This window comes from Catharus ustulatus, chromosome 2 (genome assembly GCF_009819885.2).
Source record: "Catharus ustulatus isolate bCatUst1 chromosome 2, bCatUst1.pri.v2, whole genome shotgun sequence".
NCBI lineage: Eukaryota > Metazoa > Chordata > Aves > Passeriformes > Turdidae > Catharus > Catharus ustulatus.
Window position 1 is genome coordinate 19,819,754 of NC_046222.1, and position 20,509 is coordinate 19,840,262.

The following is a 20,509-nucleotide window of genomic DNA, read 5'->3' on the forward strand; positions in this document are numbered from 1 at the left end:
AGCATTTCCGTCCAAGCCATGAACAGCCAGTTGCTCCAGGAGAACTCTGTGGGAGACAGCATCAAATGCCTCACTGAAGTCTGGACAGACAACACCCACAGCCTTTCCCTCATCAGCAGGTCATTTTGTCATAGGAGATCAGGTTGGTCAAACAGGACATGTGATATTGAGAGGTCTATGGTATCTCACAGGAATATCTATCCATTTTCTCAATTTTACAGTGGCATAACTCTCCAGATGACTGAATGAATAAAATGGTAACAAATAACTTGTTTTGTAACCTCTGCTCACAACCTTCGCAGTTATGTGTTCTTTGTTCATATTTCACTGGAAAAAGCCCTGATCAGCCAAGGCACCCAGTTGCAATTAAAAGCAAGTAAAGCATTCTCTCTAGCCTAGGAAGACAGGAGGTATTTCATCCAATATAGAAGGATACACAGATTTTTTTTTTTTTTTCAAATAAAAGCCTACCCAAAGGCTAATTTGCTAATCCTGACTTTCGCTGTTATACCTCAGCAAATTCTTAATCTAGACTATCTTGCAAAAATCAACTGAGAAAAAGGAATTGATTGTTGTTTATTATTTTCCTCTTTATATATTTTTTCTACTGTCCCTAGTAGCTTTCAAAAGAACAGAGAAACAGGATCACTGTAACTATAAAATACATCACTGTGTTACAGCATAAGTCAGAGGGAGAAGGACTATTGTAACAGTGCTGAGGAAGATAGTGAAAGATGACTATTAGGGAAGGAAAGTTTTCAGAGAGAGGAAACCAGAATTTCAAAGGAAAAGAAACCATGCACAGAAGGAAAATAATTTAGGAAAAGGAAGCATGCAGCTTATACCACAAAATTTACATCTCTGTATAAAATACACTCATGTTACAGAATCACAGACTGGGTAGGTTGGAAGAGACCACAGTGCATCATCTGGTCCAATCTTCCTGCTCAAGCAGAGTCATCCCAGAGCACATGGCACAGGATTGTGTCCACATGGGTCTGGAACATTCCCAGTGAGGAAGACTGCACTACCTCTCTGGCTAGTCTATTCTACATGCTCAGTCACTGCACAGTAAAGAACTTCCTCCTCATGTTCAGGTGGAACTTCTGTGCATCAGTTTCTGCCCATTGCCTCTGCTCCCATTGCTTGGCACCACCGAGAAAAGCCTGGATCCATCCTCCTGACACCCTTCCTTCAGGTACTTGTAGGTACTGACAAGATCCCCTCTCAGCAATCTCTTCTCAAGGCTGGACAAGTCCAGCTGCCTCAGATTTTCCTCATAAGAGAGATGGTCCAGTCCATTATTCATTTTCCTTGCCTTCCACAGGAACCGCTTCGTGAGTTTCATGTCTCCCTTGTCCTGAGGAGGCCAGAATTGGACACAGCACGCCAGATTTGCCTCACTAAGTCTGAGTAGAGGGGCAGGATCACCTCCCTCGACCTGCTGGCAATGCTCTTCCTAGTGTGTGCATTTCAGTATTTCAGCAATTCAAATGGGAATTGTTTGTGAAGCAACTCTGTGAGAGGTCAGACTGTTTTTGCCAGATTGAATCAGATACAAATACCATTAGCTATTCTATTGTATATTCACAGCCTGGTAATCATTACAGAGGTATTCCTCACAGGGGGAAGCTGTTTCCAGACAGCAAAACAGCAGCAAAATTCAGCTTCTCTACCTGCAGGCAGCCAATGACAAGTGATCTCCACACCTACCTTAAAAGGGATTGTTGGTGGTTCCAACCCACCTGGAAGCAGAATTAACCCAGTCAATCATAGAAGCAGAAACAAGAAGCAGGATATAGATCTCTCTCCAGCTTTTTCCATAGGAAAACATGTGAAACAATGAGAATGGCAAATAACATCTGTATCATCAGAGCAAACCTGTGTGAGTTGTAAGGACAAAGAGCTGAGGAAGAACTTAAGAGGGATGCTCTCTGAGAACACAAGTGTCTTGCTGCTTTATTTTATTAACTCTAGAAGGCCCTCATGCTGTATGCAAATCCCTGTAAATCAGAATGTATCAGTGACATTTTTTGCACAACTCCAAATGGAATAGACCAAAATTGCTACTGAAGCACATAGATTTCAATTTATTTTTTAATTATGAGGCAAGTGAAAAAATCAGTAAAATGTGTTGCTGTTGCTTAACATGTTTACCTTCCTTTCAATACTATTAGATCTTCTTTCTAGTGTGACAACAGCAGCAGACCATGCTCAGTATATTGAGCATCAGTTTATTTCCTTAAGACTTACCCAGAGGAACAGTAAGTTTGACATTTACCAAAACAAGAACTCATTTTCTAGACTGTTAGCCACTGTATGCTTTCATTACTGTAACCAGAGGTCTCCTATGCCCTGTCCCAATACAACCACCTGGAGGAGGGACACCAACACTCAGAACCAGAAACACAGTGAGGCTAATAATGCTTACATGGCTCCCACATGGTCACAGCTTAGGACTAAGCTGGGCTTGATGGACAGACACAGAATTGCAGTCAAGACAGGCTGGGGCATCCACCCAGTCAGGAGAAGCAGGCGCTATGGTCTTGGGAGAGCACAGGGGTGACAGCCCCAAGAAGCCCTAAAGCAGCAGGGTCGGAATACACACTGCAGTTTACCTGGTGGAAAATTGCACCAGGAATGATGCCAAGTATTAAGGCTTTGGCTAGAATACATTGGATGTGGAGAGAAGGTTAAGAATTAAGATAGAGAGCATGACTTCAATTTAAGCTGTCATTCCAGACGTGAGAGTGACCCAGAAGCACCCTCCAACTGGGCAAACCAGAATCAACCAGTTTCTCCATACAGCCATTGTCTTTTGAATCATTTCCTAGCCTTATTCACTAGAAAGTTAACTTCTTTAGTAAAGGAGATAAGGCTCCACTTAAAGGAGGCGACAATGTCCTTTTCAAACATTGTTTGAAACTACCCTGGTTCACTGTTCACCCTGTACCTAGCAGGCAAAGCAAGGTTCCAAGGAAAATAAGTGCCTTTCCAAGCAAACACACCATGCCCAAGCGCAGCTCCTTAATACTTTACTTCCTACCACTAACCTTCTGTCAGGATTGGATTTCTGATGTAATTTCCTGACCATAAATAAACACTACAACAACCTTTGCTGTGTAGCATTGTCATTGTCCCTATCCTAAAAGATCAGCAGAGCATGAACCTTGAACTGACAGCAATAATCTCTTTCAGATGGAAAAATAAAGGAATTATTTAGTTCAGCAGGTAGTAATCACAGTCTACCTGGATACCAGCAACGAACTGAGTACTGTGGAAGTCTGCTTGAGATTGCCCTATTTAATACCTTTATCAATGATCTGGAGAATGGGACAGAGCAGACTATAGTCAAATTTTCAGATGTGACAAATTGGGATCACCACCCAATACTCTTGAGAGCAAGGTTGTCATTTAGAGGGACCTCATCAGGCTGGAGGAATGGGCTGACAGGGACTTCATGAAATTCAAAAAGTACGATTGCAAAGTCCTGTATCTGTATGGGAGTAACCCCTGCAGTGATACAGGCTGGGGAATGACTGGTTGGGAGCAGCCCTGGTGAAAATAATTGGAGGATCTTGGTGAACAGAAGGTTGCACAGGAGCCAGCAGTGGGTCCTGGCAGCAAGGCAGGTCAGCAGTGTCCTGGGCTGTATGAACAGGAGTGTGGCCAGGAGATTGAGGGAAGTAATTTCCCCAATACTCACTATTTTTTGTACAAAGTAGATATCCTATGTCATTTTCTGATCCCCACATTAGAAGGAAAACATCAATAAACTGGAAGAAGTCTAGTGGAGGGCCAACAAGATAGTGGCTAGAACACCTGTTGAGGGAATGAAAAACCTAACAGGCTTAAAGAATTTGAAGACTTGAAAAATGCTAAGGAAAGATAAAGCACCATCATAAGCTATTGGCAATTTCCACTCTAAGGATTAAAATTAGGGTAGTAACTGAAACAGAACTGCACTCAAAGCATGTCTAAGTTTCACATTAGAAGTCAAGGCACAAGTCACACCCACGGTTTGGGCCTGACAGACCAGAAACGCTTTTATTAAGTGAAATTAATTTAATAGCAGCTCCCAGGAAGAGGTTCCTATCTGAGCACTGTACCTGTGCAGTGTTCTGCAAGTGCTGATAAAAAAACTGACAGAATTGAGAGCGCCCAAGTGCCACTGAAGTAAAACATATATTGCTGCTGTAGAAGTGATCTGTATAAGAAAAACGTAGGTGAGTGCTTAAGTTTTCAATCTGAATGCCTATGGTCTTGATGCAAGCTTGGTATAAAAGCAGATTTCCTGGTTTAGACCACAGAGCCTACATTACGCACTAACTGCACTGGAGTGTACCAGGCCAACCATAGATGTTTGGTTGCCCCATAGACACCATAAACATTAAAAATTCCTGCCACATAACCCATGGAAGAAAGCTGTTTCTCTTCCTTATAGCCTGACATCTTGACAGCCCATTCTGCAGGGGCTGCTGCCTTGCACCTGAGGCCACAGTCCTGACACCTCCCCAGCTCCCTGCCCCACCTTCATTAGTGGGAACAAACACGATTAACCAGAAAGGGGATTAGTCAGTGATTTCCCACTAACACGCTTCTCTTTCTGTATTTAATCAGTGTTCCCAGCAGAGCAAGTCAGTGTGGAGTTCATGTGTAGCAGAACAAGCTGCTCAGCAGTCTCCAGGAGCAGCAGTACAAACAAGCTGCACAAGCACTGCCATGGCTGTGCTCCCGCTTTTCCAAGCTACAGCCCAAGTGCAGAACTTTTCCAGAGTCAGAGCTGCAGTTTGGGAAGCACCAGGACAGGGTGAGGAGGCTGACTGGGAGCACCTGTCCTGGCCACCATTTCATGGTTCTGGCCATACTCATCACAGTGCTGTGATGACAATATGCAGCCCAGTGCTCATGTTTTGGGGTGAGGGAGGGAAGCCCCAAGGCATCACTCCATCACATGGCATTCATTCAGCTGGGCAGCCCCTAACATCCAGACGCAAGGTTTGTCCCTGAAGTGAGGTAGCACCCTGTCACCTTACCTCCTGACACGTCACTGGCTCCAGAATGGATGCAAGCCTGTGCAGAATATACCCCTGCTGTGTGTGCATGATCCTCTGAGCCATTCAGTACAGGTCCTACACTGAGCTTTTGCCCTCACAGTCATTTGCAATTAGCACTTGAATTAACAGGATCGTTATTTTAATCTATTAGAATCTGGAGAGGGGAAAACACAAATGAGGAATATCTGCTGTATAAAGTAGCTTGAGACTGTAATGATTAGTCCAGTCCACTAATTCCTCTTCATAAAGTAAAAACAACAACAACCAAAAAATCAGTTTAAAAACCTCACTAAAATGAGGCCTGTCCCTCAAAACAGCTGCTGAGCAGAGAGATATTACTACCTGACAAAAGTAATAAAATTGCTTGAATCAAGAGACAAGGGATTACAGCAGAGGAGAAAACAGTCACAAGAGCAGATTCTTCTTTACCTCCTCCAAAGAGTGTCAGCAATGGATATAATCCAGCCTCCTTGTCTTGATGAGAAATACAGCAGACTGCTGGCAGGAACACCAGGCCTCTCCTGATTCAATCTTCAGCCCAGAAAAGGGGGTTGAAAATATGCTGAAGCAAAGATATTTCTAATTTTTGTTTAATTTATGTAAAACAAGCAAGTCTGATAAACACGCTTCAGAGACCTAGAGTCTATACAAAGGCAGTTCAGGATGTAAACAGAGCATTTGGTGCCTATTCAGGTGAGGGTAGTGAATGCGTATAACCACCACCATCTCATGAGTTCAAAAGAGTAAAGATTTCCTCTTTGAGCAGGGGATTGCAGAAAACATTTCAGCTGTGGCTGAATCATATTTTTTGGTTACAAAGACAGGAGTGGATCCTACTTTAACACAAAGTATTTGCATGCTACACCCTAAAGTTCAAAAGCAGAGGTTACAAATGCAATAGCAGCATTTGAAATCTGGCTGGCCAGCATGTACCTTGGTTTACCAAAAGTGATTAATTTACCTTCTTCACAAAATAAGTGACTTGAACAACTTTTCCACCATATATTTTCTATTTTTCTAATCTCAAGGATGTGCTTCCTAATTGTACAAAGACCAGGGAAGACTTGATTACCTAATAACAGAAAATTTCAGAAGAGACATTATGGCAAAGAGCCATGACGGTACTGAAACCACGGGTCCAGACTGTGCAGAGCTATTCTCTGATGTCTGCTCCACATCCATCCTAGCTCTTTCTTCCTGAAAGAAAGTGGAAGGCTCAAGTGGTATTGAAATAACACATGGGAGTAACCCGAGGAAGGACCAATTTGCAACACTTGGAACATTTCCTAGTTTACCACAATGCTCCTACCTATGTCTCCTCCAGATGAAGAGATGAGTAGTTTAATCAGGGCAAGTCTGCTTCTTCTGGCACATTTGTAGAGTCTAAGAGATATGGAGAGTAATACTGTCTGCTGAATAAAGTAGGAAACATTATTTGCTTCCAGGTTCCTCGGCCAATAAAATATCACCTGAATTTATCTCAAACACTGGAATGCACAGCTCCAGTTGGCTATGCCAATTATCTCTTCCAAGGAGGAAGCCTGGAAGCGTTTTCAGCCTTTTACAGGTTTATTAAATTCTACCAGATTTAGAACTGAGCTTAAAATTTCAGTTTCTTTCAGTCTGCCCCACAATCTGGACCACAGAGTTGAGAATATTTCAGTACACTGTGCTTACCTGCAGAAACCTGACCTCTGTGCATAAAAAGCATTAAAACACACAAAACAGGCACCCCTAAAAGAAGTGCTTACATTATCAGAGCCACTATTCTTTTAGCAATTGTTTCACTCAAAACCTGCAAGACCCCCATTTTGCATTAGGCCGGAGCTGTTCATACAAAGTACAGTGTCTTCTTAGTATCAGAGCTTCATTTAAAATTTGATCTTTCAAGTGCCCACTATATAATTTTTATTTTCAATTCATTCCCCATTCCCTCTCCCCTGACATCCTGTCTTTCAAAAAGTCGGGTGTAACCTTCATGCACATCCACTCAACTTCTGCCTAACCTGTTACTTGAAACTTGTGAGGTCCCAAATTATGGATTCCACATGTTACTTAATACCTGGAAATTTCTTTCAAACAAAGCAGGACAAAGATTTTTTTTACAAATTCAGTCAGTCTTCGTCTTCCTAGAAATATTTTGCCAACCTGGCTCAAGTTTTCAGCTTCCCTGCAATTCATAAATCATCCCCATATTAGATCCATAAATGGATAAGCCTTGGTTTAGGTATCATTTTCCACATGTGGCTCTCCATGTTTCTTTACCAAGGTGGAACACATAATGAAAGATGGAGACAAATAGCAAGCTCAGTAATGATTCCTACAGATGGCTGTTGGAACTCTGTCACTAATTTATCTCGCAGGAGATCACCCTTTGGTACCTAGCAATTTCCACATGAGAAAAAGTTACACAAATACCTTACCAGTTCTTCACAAAAACAAACCACTCCAGAAATTTTAATGAAAAATAGCCTCGAAAAATGTGGTCAAAAACACTTCATTAATTACTATTAAATACATTTCCTTATAGAAAAGCAACAAACTGTCTTCCAGAAACACAAAGAAATCAAACAGGACAAGTAAGATATTATATCAGCAACTTGTTATAATACTAACATCATTCACTTTCTTTTTCTGTGGTCTTAGCCAAACTATATGGGATTTATGTTAGAAAAAAGAAAAAGTCTCTCTCTAGCAGACATAAGCCTGACTTTTTAATGGCTGGTAAAAATGGTTAAAATGGGCAAATTCACATTAGCAAGTATTTTTTAAAAGTATACTGAAGATAGCAATTAACTGCTGAAACAACTTTCTAAGGATGATAATGGCTATCTCCATCACTGGAAACTTTCAGCTAAAGCTGCTCCTTACTAAGTAGTAATTACATTAATGGCATTTTTGTGGTTCTCTTTATTAGTAAATTAAAATAGATTATCTGAATTTATTTATCCCCAGTCTGGAATATAAATATCCAGAGTTTACCACACTCCTTTAAAGGTCAGTAAATCTATAATTATATTAATTTATCCTGTATATTGAAAGCTTGTACCAAACCAATTTTAAAAAGCAGGTCCCATTTTCCTCTTTGTAGAATGAGGTCCCTGGAAGCCTGTACAAAACTAACAATTGGACAAGGGGAGGAAAATAGTTCAGACAATGCATCCACTCTGAAATGTTTCAAATAATTTTATTAAACAATCGTGTTTTACATGTCATCAGACCTAACCCCTGAAGTGCAAAAATGTTTCTGAGGTATTAAGACTGGAGGAAAACAGGCACAGTATTGGTTGTTAGAGATACTGCCCTACAGCACAGTGGAATTTGCGAACAACAGGCCTTTATACAGCATTTGCAGGATCAGAGAAAACTGAGAACAAGACTGTATTTGTCTTTAGCCTTGAGAGCCAAAAAGCCCTGATCATTAGCCAGTTCTGTCACATCAGTGAAGACACGGACATGGTTAACACAGGATGATGATAAATATCAATGAGGTGTTTCTAGGCCAATATGTACAGTACATGAAAAATGAAATTTAACTGCTGTATGTGTGACCAAAATCCCGACTGTCTATCCAGTCCAGCTTAATATGTTGTGTCTATGGTGGCCTCTCTAGCACCAGCATTTTTGTGTACTCTACACAGCCAAGCCACTGCCTTGTGCTCCTGTTCGAGGGCACCTGGCACTCATTTCAGGTAAATCTGATGTTCCCCAGATTAACAAGAGACAACAGCACAGTACTGCTTGCAGCCTGTTGTACTTCTAGTGGCCCTCTTCCCCTCATCCATACAGTGAACAAGTCTAACTCACACAGAAAATCCGCTAAAGAAATAAGCACTGATTGATGACTCTTCATGTGGAAATGAAAGCTTTATCAGAGAACTGAAAAACTCACCAGACAAAACTTGCCCTTAGCAATTAGTGTATCAGTGAGATTTTTACTCTGTTGCCAAATTGTGCTCCAAAAATAATTTTCTGTGAGGAAAATTGATAAATGATATCTCCACAAACCAATGGAAGATATATTAAAGAAAATACATCCAAATTACAAATAAGGAAAAGTCACTTGTTCCAAGCCTCTCTTAGGTTATTTTTAGCCAAGACAGCTGAAAACAAATTCCTCCTGAGACACACTTGTTTTTTGTGAAAAATGTAATGACAAAAGAGAAGTTAACCTTATCTTACTGGGTGTTTATGGACTTATGAATTGTTCTGAATATGTCAGCCTTTGTATTAAAGTGGTATATTTGGAAAGGTTCTCATCTGCAACCTCTTCAGCTTTCAGACCTTGCTGAGCAGATGAAGACATGAGCTCTACTGTCAGCACATTCATGGGCAAATGTCAAGCAGTCTGATCGCAAACACAATTGAGATTCTCAACATTTTCTAGGTTTCTTACCAACATCACTGCTGCCTACCTACACAACATCATCTAGCAAATCTACAAATATAGAATAGCTGGAACAGAAGCTGGATATCACTGGAGTGTTGCCTTAATATTACTTTTTAATGGAATCATATTTCACAGATGAGAAAGGCAACCCCAAACAAAAAGTGCAAACAAATCGTCACTTTCAGTTGAAAACTGGGTTCCGGATGCCACTCAGGACCGAAGCATTGGGCCAGTTTCTGTGCAGAAGGGTTAGAGAACATACAAAAAAGAAAATGCTTGAAATTCCTAGGACAACAACACCTGAAATCAGCGCGCTGGTGACTGTGTTCATCTGGAAAGGAGGTCCATTTGGGTGAGCTGCAAGGAGAAAAAAATTTCTTAGGTAAGATTTGGTTTTATCCCTCACGAGTGTCAAACACTTCTGCCTTCCCCTTCCAACACCCCCTATACTATATAATTGCAATGAAGTAAGTAAAACTAACTGTACTTCAGAATGGGCACCTGTCTACTTGGACAAAGCTTATCTAAATACATTTTGAAAACAGTTATTAATTCTTTCAATATCAATCATGCTGGGGAATAAAAACATGTGCCTCCCTCCTCTGCTAGTGACCAACCTTGATCTGTGTTACTCACGGCAAGACTATCATTATCCAAGGACTTATCCAAAGACTATCAAGGTAGATGTACAAGGATTTGTGGCCTAATCAAGTTAATGAAAGGATTTCTCCCCCACTATCACTATCTACATTTCAATCCAAAGTTTATGTAAATCAGCAGACATGTCTGGCACCAGATATCAGACGTTCTGGAAGCTTGTTGTACACCTTCAGAAAGGGCTTCTTAATATGTTTATCAGTTGTCAGATAGAAAAGGTGACATATTTAATACTTATTGTAGTTCAGCAAGCTGTTTATGGACCAGTTCTGAGATAATGGGCTGCGCACATCCACAGCTGGTACCGTTTTATCCAGCAGGAGGGGAAAAAAGGCATTTGAGTACCAACGAGAATTGCCATTACCAGTGGTGGAGAGTGAGGTGAAATGACAACACAGCTTCTATGTTAGAAACCAGACTGCTCCTCGCAGAAGCACCCACCTGCCCTCAACACCATTAATGCCACCCTCCTCACCCAAGCTGAAGGGAAACCAGCACTGTTGGTCTGGTTACCCTCTCCTTCCCAACACTGTGCTGCTTTCTGTTTGCTGCTAAGCAACAACCTCACCTCACTCTACCTCTGTGCTCTCCCCCAGGGACAGCAACAGGCAAAGAAAAGATCGTTGCTCTGGGATGGAGAGGCTGCTGGTTTTGTTGGATGGGAAGGAAAGGTAGCAGCCATTAACACAGCAAACTGTGCGCAGCAAATAAAGAATTTGCTTTGGATTATTTTAATTAAATCCGTAGTTTGAAGCACAGCAGGGAGCAATTAATTACAGGGAGAACTCTCCATGACAGACAAGAGCAGTAGCTGCTTTTATATATTCTCAATTGAGTACAGAAAGGAACAAATAGTATTGGTGTTCAGAGAACAGGATGGATTCCTTGCTCCACTCAGTCCTGTTATGAAGGTGGAATGGCCCAAAGTACCACCTGATCATCCTTTCTTAGCCATCAGCCACTCCTTGTTACCAGCAGAGAACAGTAACAGGCTGAAACAAGAGTTCCAAGGGCCCAAAGGAAAAGCAGCCTAAAATAAAGAGCTGATCTCCCCTGCAGCCTATTGCCTTCACTGCCCTAGCAGTGCATAAGTTCTATCCAAGTTTCTCCATAGGCTCTTTGTGAGGCTAAATGCTAGGAGAACAGGAGCTGAAGCTCTGACCTGCTGGCTTTCAGACATGAACTAAGCTAGACTGCATCATAACAAAAATGTTCCTTCTCTACTCCTGTGTGGCATGGGAAAATTTTACTGTTTAAGTCTGGTTTTGCATCTGGTGGCTATAATGTGCCCTTCAACCTCATATGCTGCAGCATCAGATCTTAATTTCAATTTCATCATAGGAATTAAAAGTTTCAATGTAGATGGTGTTGGGTGGACAAATTAAACTGAGAATTCCATGTAATTGCTTTCCTTTCAGCACATGTTGGTATTGACTCATTTGAGCAACAAAAAAAAATAAAACAGAAAAATATGAAAAAGAATCCCAGTGCATAGATATTAATCAAAATGGAACATGCTCAGTTCTACTTCCCTCATAAGCCTTCTCTTATGTTTCTTGGCAATCTGATTAACTTACCAAGCTGTGAATTGTTGGTTGGTGTCTCATCTATATATATAAAAAAAAAAAAAAGCATGTATTATATTTTTAAATACCTCCACTTACCTCCTCCCTCCTGCAACACAAAAGCCAGAAGTTGTAATTTACAGTAATTTCCAGATTATAAGCCATACCTGATTATAAGCCACACTTCCGAGTGTTGGCAACTTTTCGTTCTTTGTCCATATATTGGATTATAAGCTGCACTTTCATTCACAGCGAGGATCCACGTGCAACTTTCACAAAGTTGCCAATTAGTAAGAGAATCACGGGGTTGTAGGCTTTACTGGCTAGGCCCTGCTCAGGGCAGCCGCCAGGAAGTGGCCCCGGCCTCGCTCTCCACTGCCACCAGGGCTTGGCTCGGCGCTGTCCTGCCACCACTGGGGCTAGGCAGGCTCCGGCTCGGCTTGGGGCTGCTGCAGGCTCGCGCTTCCGGGTTGGCAAATTTCTGAACTTCATCCATATATTGGCCACTCCTGAGTGTAAGCCACGCTTCCAGGTTGGGACCAAAATTTAAATCAAAATGGTGTGGCTTATAATAATGAAATTACTGTAATTTTAAAAATCAACTCTACTTGCCACATTGACTAGCAGCTTTTAGCATATACCATCTTTAAAATATGGACATATAAAAAATGGACAAATAACATAAATTGCATGTCATTGCTTTGTTTTTAATATAAAGAGATATTAAAATATTAATTAATATTTTTAATGTGTTTTGGAAAAACAAACCAGCACCACCTTAAATCAGGAATCTTTTAATTGAAAAGGTGGTCAGTTCTGTTGTCTCCCTCAATAACAACATAAGCATAAGCACAATGTTATGTGTAAGCCCCTTCACTTACTCATATTATAAAATACCTCTACAGGAAAAAAACCTTGAGTTTTACAAGAAAAAATATGTCAGCAATCATAAATTATTACAAAAAAAGCTCTTTTCACTATACTCATTTTCCTCTTGGCAGTTACATAGTGGTTTTATATTCAGGGTAACATTTGTATTTTGTCTCCAGTTTTTACTTGCTTACCGATGTCCATTTCAGAATTACATTTCTTGTCATTGTTTGGGGGTTTTTTGTGCAATCAGTAAGCACAGTTCACGTATATATTTGTTTTGAGCAGCTGTCTCCCAAGCTTAAGTGAGACATCCATCAAAAGCTACATAATTTTAACTTCACAAGTAGGTACCTGCTTTGTTTCCCTACAGGGACTCAAATATTTTCTTCTGTGTATGTCTTCTGCAATGACTTGTTTTAGATTAACAAAAAAGAATAACATTTCTCTGAAAAGAGCCATATGTTAGAAATATGAGGTCAGAAGCACACAGGAGAAGGACCAACACTCCTTTGCAGTAGCACCATTCAGTTCCTACCAAGGCAGCTGCATCATCAGCTCCACTGCTGGAAGAGCTGGTGACAGGTCTTGGGGAGACCTGGATACCTTGGGGAGCCTCTGCAGTGCCCTGGGACAGCTGCAGCTCCTCCCTAAATGAGGGAAGTGAGGGGTTGCACATCTGTGCAGTCCCACTGCTGGCGTATGGACCACGGTGAGCCAGGTGCAGCAGGTTTGATGGGCTCTGGACAAATGTATCTGTGCTAAAGCTAGACCAGATTTGGCCTTGAAAACAGTGAGAGCACTTCCATGCAGCATCACATCGGTTCAAGCCAGTGCTACACTCTGGTCTTCCTCATCCAAAATTTACCTAATTTTTTTTTATATTTTCCAAATTTATCCCAGATTATTCACCATCCATATAATTTTGGCCAAGTTCTCGCATGATCTTCCCCTTTATAGTTTGTTAACTGTACTATTCATAAACTTCCTGATTCTTATGATCTTATTTTCACAATGGGAATTGACAGCAGGACAAATTCCCTCTTTCTGATCCAGAAGAAAAAGGGAAATGCAAGTGAGATTGAGGGACTTGCCAAATGATACTCATGAAATTTGTGGCAGTGTTTAGAATCGAATCCCATGTTTTTTCAAGTACAGTAATTTCACGACTATAAGCCACACCTGATTATAAGCCGCACATTACAATACAGAGTGTGATAAAAGGTATCTATTCTACCACCATCTGTTGAGGGCGGGAGACATTCTGCCAATGGGCCATCCATTGAAACCAGGTGGGGCATTGTTCTTTATCTTTTCACAACCCATCCTTCCTCCAGAGAGTTATTTTCTGCTAATGGCCATTGAGTCCCACTGTGGGACTGATAAAATTACTTCATCCCATTGGAAGTTGCTCCAGCCAGGGGGAAGAGCCCAACATTTCTTACCAAAATAAAAACAGAGGTTTTGGGACACTAAGGTAGCCCCTTTCTCCACTGGACTCCAGAGGAAAACCGGATTTCTCCACATCACCACTGGACCTTTAGAGGGAAACTGCACCTTCTGCAGGAGCACTGCTCCAACTGAACCACATCTGTCACTGCAAGGGGGCTGCAACCACCATTTAATGGGACTGCTGCCAACACCCTGCCTGACAGGGTGTCAGGTTGTACTCTGACTTTGTCAGGGTTTGGAGTTTGTTTCTTTGTAGTGCTGTGTTTCTATTTTAATTTCCCTAGTAAAGAACTGTTATTCCTAATTCCCATATCTTTGCCTGAAAGTCCCTTGATTTCAAAATCATAATAATTTGGAGAGAGGGGGTTTACATTTTCCATTTCAAAGAGAAGCTCCTGCCTTTCTCAGCAGACACCTGTCCTCCAAACTAAAACAGCAACTTTTCGTTCTTTGTCCATATATGATTATCAGCTGCACTTCAGGTTCGGACCAAAAGTTTAGTTAAAATGGTGCGGCTTATAATCGTGAAATTACTGTACTTCCCATTAAACCATCCTTCGGTTAGCATGACTGGAATAGTCCAAAAACACACTAAGAAGATGGAGAAATCAAAAAATCTTTACCCATCCACTTTTAAAATACACTTAAAATTATTTTCCTTTTCCCAGTCTTATTAATGATTTTATTTAAACAACCTCAACAGTTGTCATGAAATTATAAAATTTCTTATCCTTTCTTTGGGACCATTAAGCATCCATCAGATCTTTGTTTGATGCTATGCAGTATTTAAAGGAAACTGATACATACCCTTTTTTTAAAATTGTAAAAATAGCATTCACAGCATTTGAATCATGAGCTCTATTGTATACCAGGGGCTGCTCATATAAGAAGCTGTATCTAGTTTCCATTCCTTGCCTAAAGCAGCATTATTCCAGCATGCTTTTTGGCTGAGCAAATCAGTCCTTCATTTCCCATAAGCACGCATGTGTGTAACTTTGAAGTTGGTTCTTTTCACTTTCTCTTGGCTAATCAGATGGCAGCAAATAGGACCATGTAGAAAACAAACAAAAAAAAGCACTCATTTTCATTGCAGAAATGCTGCTCATAATGGAGCCCATTTGTTCTAGAAATGGCCTCTCATTAGGGTGGGTCCCCATTCTGGAGCATCAGTTGCTCTCCTTGTATACAGTACAACTACTTGGCATTTCAAGAATTATTTTATTCTCAAGTTTTAAATTAGTTTTCCTAGACCATGTTCAGTCCTACTCTCAGCATCCTAAACCTTGGACTGCTGATATCAGTTACTAAACTGCAACTACTTATAAATATCTGTAATTCATAAAACTTAAACAGCAGTCACATTTTTTTATTTTCAGAGACTGCTGGTTACATTTAGAGCTGCCTTTTGCTTATTTTTTCCTAAAACAATTAGCAATAAAAATGAAAATCAGGAGATTTCACCCTCAATTTAGAGCAGTGGATTTGGGCCCACTTATTTACAATGATTTTGTCCCATTTATTTCATATAACTGAATCTAAGAATAGTGTGCATTAATTTTAAGCAACATGTAGATAAAAAACCAGAGGGAGCTGGAAGAAACGGTGAATAAAAACTGATAGTGGATATTCATTATCCATCCAAATTAAATTGCAACAGTGAACACAGTACCTTAAATTCTATTATCTCTAGTGAAATCTGGTAAAAAAAAAAAAAAAGTCAACCCACTGAGTCTGGACTTTCATAATGGCCTTATATGTATAACAGTATCCCACAGTGATTTTATTGGGGGAGGAAGTATGTGAGAGCCAAACAAAAATACTAGCTCAGAATTTCTACCAAACAAAATAGTAAAAAAATGTAGTAAAAAATACTCAGCAGCAGTAAAAAAACACTCAGTAAACTCAGAGAATTCACCCTTTAAATCACTGCAAATTCACATTAAACTTCAAAACATTTCCCCAGGTTTCTGAAATTCCTGCAGTCCATAGAGAAAGATTGTTTATTCCTACCACTCCTCGTAATGATGGGGCCAGCAGAGATTACAGCATTGCCAGATGTGCTCTGAGGGCGCCAAGTTGTCCTTCCACCAGTGTCTCTTTTTTCTCTGTTACTGCAGATCTGAGTGGTCAATCAAAACAATCACAGATTGAGTGCAACAGAATCCCGGCATTTTTGTGCTTCCTCATGCAATATGAAGTCTTTGGTAAGCAATACTACAACTTTGATTTTATTTCTTAGTATGCATTTAACTAGTTTGCAATAAAAACATCTGCAATATTGCCTAGAAGTGCATCTTATAAATTCCTGGCTTGCCATTTTATTTTGCCTCACTTTGTTTACAAAACTACATTGCTGTTGTGTACAAGATCCATCTTATAGTATATTAAATTTTCCGTAGTTAATTTCCCAAAGCTATGTTTACAGACAGTTTTTCCCAACAAATCTATTTTGTTTGACAATCCCTATTCTAGCAAGCTTCTCAAGTGAGAGTTTGCACATCTTCAATGGAGTTCTAAACAGCAATGACACTAAAACAATCCCAAGCACTCTCATCTGGAATCCACCTTTAACATTTGTAATGTGTCATCTACCTTAATCTAGGGTAATCAAGTATGCCTCAAACAAAAGCATTTCCTGTTTCAGCTTCTTGTGAAAGAACTTCAAAAGCCCCAGAACATAACTCGAATGCAAAGGTAATTATGTAAATGTGTAACATAAAAATATAAAATAACACACAAAATTTCAGGAGTATACTGAACTGACCGCACTTTAAAATTCTAGATGGGAGTCATTCAGTAGGAAACACTGCTGTGTTCTGAAGACATCACAGAAGTTTGTGTTTATATATTTATTTAAATGTTTCCATTTCCAAAATATATTTGTTGTTCCTGATACTCCTAAAATTAGTTAATTTTAAATAGACATAACCTCATGAATTTCAACAAAGGAGTAGTTTTCAGATGACAAGGGAGATGATAAACTCTAACAGGCCTGGTAATTTTTTTCAGTACAAGAAACTTTCACAAATTTTCTTTGTCAGTATAACAGCACTTCCTATAGCTTTAACTTTTCCATAAATTATATTCTAAGACATTCCTCTTCCCTGCGGTGATGGATACCTTACTACTACACTAAGAATATCAAACCAAAAGCCATCTCAGAGCTGTTACTTTTAAAAATTAAGGACCACAAGGCAAAGAGGTCATTTCCCATATATTCAATAACCTGTGTTTTGCAGGCCCAGTATTATTTTAGCTCCAGAGGACAGTATTCATTTCCATATTCTTCACTAGTTTTTTTCACATTCCTTCAGACATAAAAAACATTCAGTCTCTACAGGTTGCTTTCATTCTGTGCCATCCAAACTTCCATAACACTTGTATGCAGAACTCCAGCGTGCCTATTTTATATCCAGATAATTACAACTTACTGGCACGAGGAAGGGGCAGTCATCTGCTCTGCACAGCTTTGTCACACAGTGAAGGAAGACCGTGGACATCTTCTGGTTCTTGTGCTTCACAAAGCGGAACACCTCAAAGGAAAACCGGCCCATTTGACTCTTGCCGTTCTCAATTATGGTTGTCTGCGGATCCTTGTCACAGCTGTTTTTTGTAGAGAAGAGTGAAACTGGGATGAGCAGCTCTGTTAGTATTTTGAAGCTCTTAGCTGAGAAGCAGAGAGCTTAAGCAGCAAGTTCAGCACTTCAGTTCCTTGGAAAAAGAGCACAGTGCAAATGTCTGCAGACACAATCTTCCTGTTAGGCTGCAGCTTCCTGTGCTGAAACACATTCCTACAAAAACACTGTTTTGTTTTCAGCACCACAGCTATAACCAAGATAACATTTAATTCCACTGCTCAAAGTAATTTGAGACCTGAAGCAAAAGGAAATCAGGTATGCTAACCAGTATAGACAGGTAACTCCAAATGAAGACAGTACCTCTCCAATAGGTGTCACAGGTAAAATTTAATCTGAGATACTGCTTAAGATGTTTTTCAAAGTTCCAATTCAAATAAATGTTATTACTGGGAGTAGAATTAGGAGCATCTATTTATATTTAATCATTTGCTTAACTACTTTCCTGGACTGAAGTCTCTGATATTTTACATCACTGTCATTCATCACATGCACCCTTAGTAAAATAAAGGCCAGTTTAGCCATCCGCTTTAAGCATTTATAGTATCTCTAGTAGAACTACTTTGGATATATGCTTTTCTACCTTCATAATTCTTATGACTTGGCATCTGCTTCTGTGTTTCTGTTCTCACACAAAGAAGTTCTGACATGTTCTCTACAAGCCTAGCCCTTGATCCTGCCTACTAATCACACTTAAACTTTCCAGGCAGTTTAAGACACCACTATTGAAGAGATTGATTTTTTTTTTTTAAAGGAGGACCAACAAAATACTGGGTTTGCACAGGACCTACCTGAAAAAAAGATCATACCGAAGATCATCACTAGGATTGCCAGAGGGTGTGGTGTAACAGTAGTCCATCAAAACATTCCACCTGCACAGGGAGTAAAGAGATAGATGAGGGGAACTGGCAATGCAAGTGTGGGAGGTATGAGGTGAGATGAAAGAACACTACAAAAAAGCACACAAACAGGTAATGCAGGCTGTTACAGTGAGACTGAGTTACTGTATTGAACAGGTCACATGCAAGTCATCCCATTTCTTCAACTACTTGGAAGATTAAACAGCACAACATAGCAGCAGAATTTTATAAATCAAATCATTTGGTTTCATATAAGTCAACCATCACACCAACACACATTGCACACCTCTCAGAAATCATGGCCACATGGGACTATAAATCAAAATTAGCCCCCTTTTAAAAGCCCTGGGTTTTCTTGCTTGGTCCAACAGGGGCCTTTTCTTAAATAAAAGTGATATAGGATTTAAAGTATAATTCAGGAAAACTTTCATAACAAGAATTGCAGCAAAATATGCATTCACTGCCAAGGACCTGACACCCTCCAGCTGAGAGCAGTGATTACTGAACACCAGCCATGCTTTTGAAATACAAAAAGCTAAGAGGAAAGCCAGATGCTTCTAAATCAGATAAGTAACAAGAGCTGAAAAGCAAGCAAGACAAGAAATAACACCCTTTATGGTACCTGCCATCAAGGTTGGTTGCTCTTACAGCTGCATATATTTTGGTTTTCAAAGGTAAACCTGTACTTGGAATAAGGAGTTGCTGGCTGTAGGTTGAATCCTGTAAAACAAACATTGCCTCAATTGGAACAAATTCCACTTTAACATCTGCATCCAGACTGAGCTCTGAGCAATTTTTCTGACCCTTCTGTGTAGAATGATTTTTTGCTTTGTCCTCTGTAAGGGAAGAAGCAAAAAGCAGTGCCAGAGAAATTGCCTACAAGTTTGTCTGTAAAGACTGGCTTTGCCCCATGCAACAATTTGGGAGAATATATGATTTAATAAGGTGGTTGGACCAGTGATTAAAGAAAACATATCATTCATTGACCCTTCAGTAAGTCTCCCAGAGCTTACAGACAAACATAGGAGCTACTCTTGTTTTCTAATGGAAGAGCTTTACTGGATTGTCACACTGCACTCTTTCCCAGGAAAGATTGCTAAGGTTATTTGAATTAGTGGAGATATCAATGCCATGAGATGTTATGTATTTTTAGCTATGGTCTGGGAGAACAAAGACATTCTGTTATGGAAAGTGTAGTTTCTATGGAATTTGGATTGTTGAAAACTACAAGTAACAAACATTTTCATTTACATTTTAGTATTTCAAAAGAGTTCTTTCAAGAAAGTTGTATTCCACATAAAATTGGGAATTCCCCATATACTGCTACTTAAACGTAGCTGTTTTATTGGCGTTTTTGTTCAAAATCTAAACCATTAATGTCATTTTAGCAACAAAGCCATGAAACAGATCTGTGTGGTAGATACTAATTGAGAATATCAAAATGCACTATCTGGTAAAGTCACCTATGTCAAACACATTGCTAATGCAGATAGTACAGTGACTGAGCATTGTTGAGACCTCTTGTGAAAGGTCAAAACACTCAATACACATGAAAAAAACTGGTAAATAGGATTTCAACCAGGTTCATTGTGGCAAGTGAGACCACAGCAAGCAGCAGTTGACAGCAACAAGGTTCACACCAGAAAACAAGTGATTTTTTTCAAAAAATGCCAAAATTCACAGCACTCCCAATATCTAGTCTATGCAGTATCAGAGGCCTTCAGGTAGGTTTGCCTTCTTTCAAATTAATTATACATTTCTACAACACAGCTCTGCCACATTTTCCTACTGATTAAAAAGTGCTAGATCCTCACTATTGCACTCTACAGTTGCTCTTTTATTCTTTGAGAGTCGTTTTTATTAATTTAGACAGATGTTTGCAAAAAGGCATAAAAGCCCATAGCCACTTAGGCTCTGTGAAAGCCCATTAAACATTTTGCTATTAAACTCTGAGTCTATCATAACAGCTCTTACCTTTCCTAACAACGGCATGTACTAGCATCACAAAGTAAATCTAGGCACC

General features: G+C 40.0%; 1 protein-coding gene across 1 annotated transcript in view; it reads right to left on the minus strand.

The window, feature by feature from the left end:
- Nucleotides 1–9,628: 9,628 nt before the first annotated feature.
- ZPLD1 (zona pellucida like domain containing 1) overlaps nucleotides 9,629–20,509 on the minus strand; it is a 32,904-nt gene continuing 22,023 nt past the window's right edge. The window contains exons 6-11 of the mRNA XM_033052914.1: nucleotides 19,109–19,206; nucleotides 18,418–18,498; nucleotides 17,423–17,594; nucleotides 16,002–16,110; nucleotides 11,682–11,711; nucleotides 9,629–9,804 (exon numbers count right to left, since the gene is read on the minus strand). Coding sequence (XP_032908805.1) covers nucleotides 9,629–9,804; nucleotides 11,682–11,711; nucleotides 16,002–16,110; nucleotides 17,423–17,594; nucleotides 18,418–18,498; nucleotides 19,109–19,206 — 666 coding nt within the window. The remainder of the gene's footprint in view (nucleotides 9,805–11,681; nucleotides 11,712–16,001; nucleotides 16,111–17,422; nucleotides 17,595–18,417; nucleotides 18,499–19,108; nucleotides 19,207–20,509) is intronic.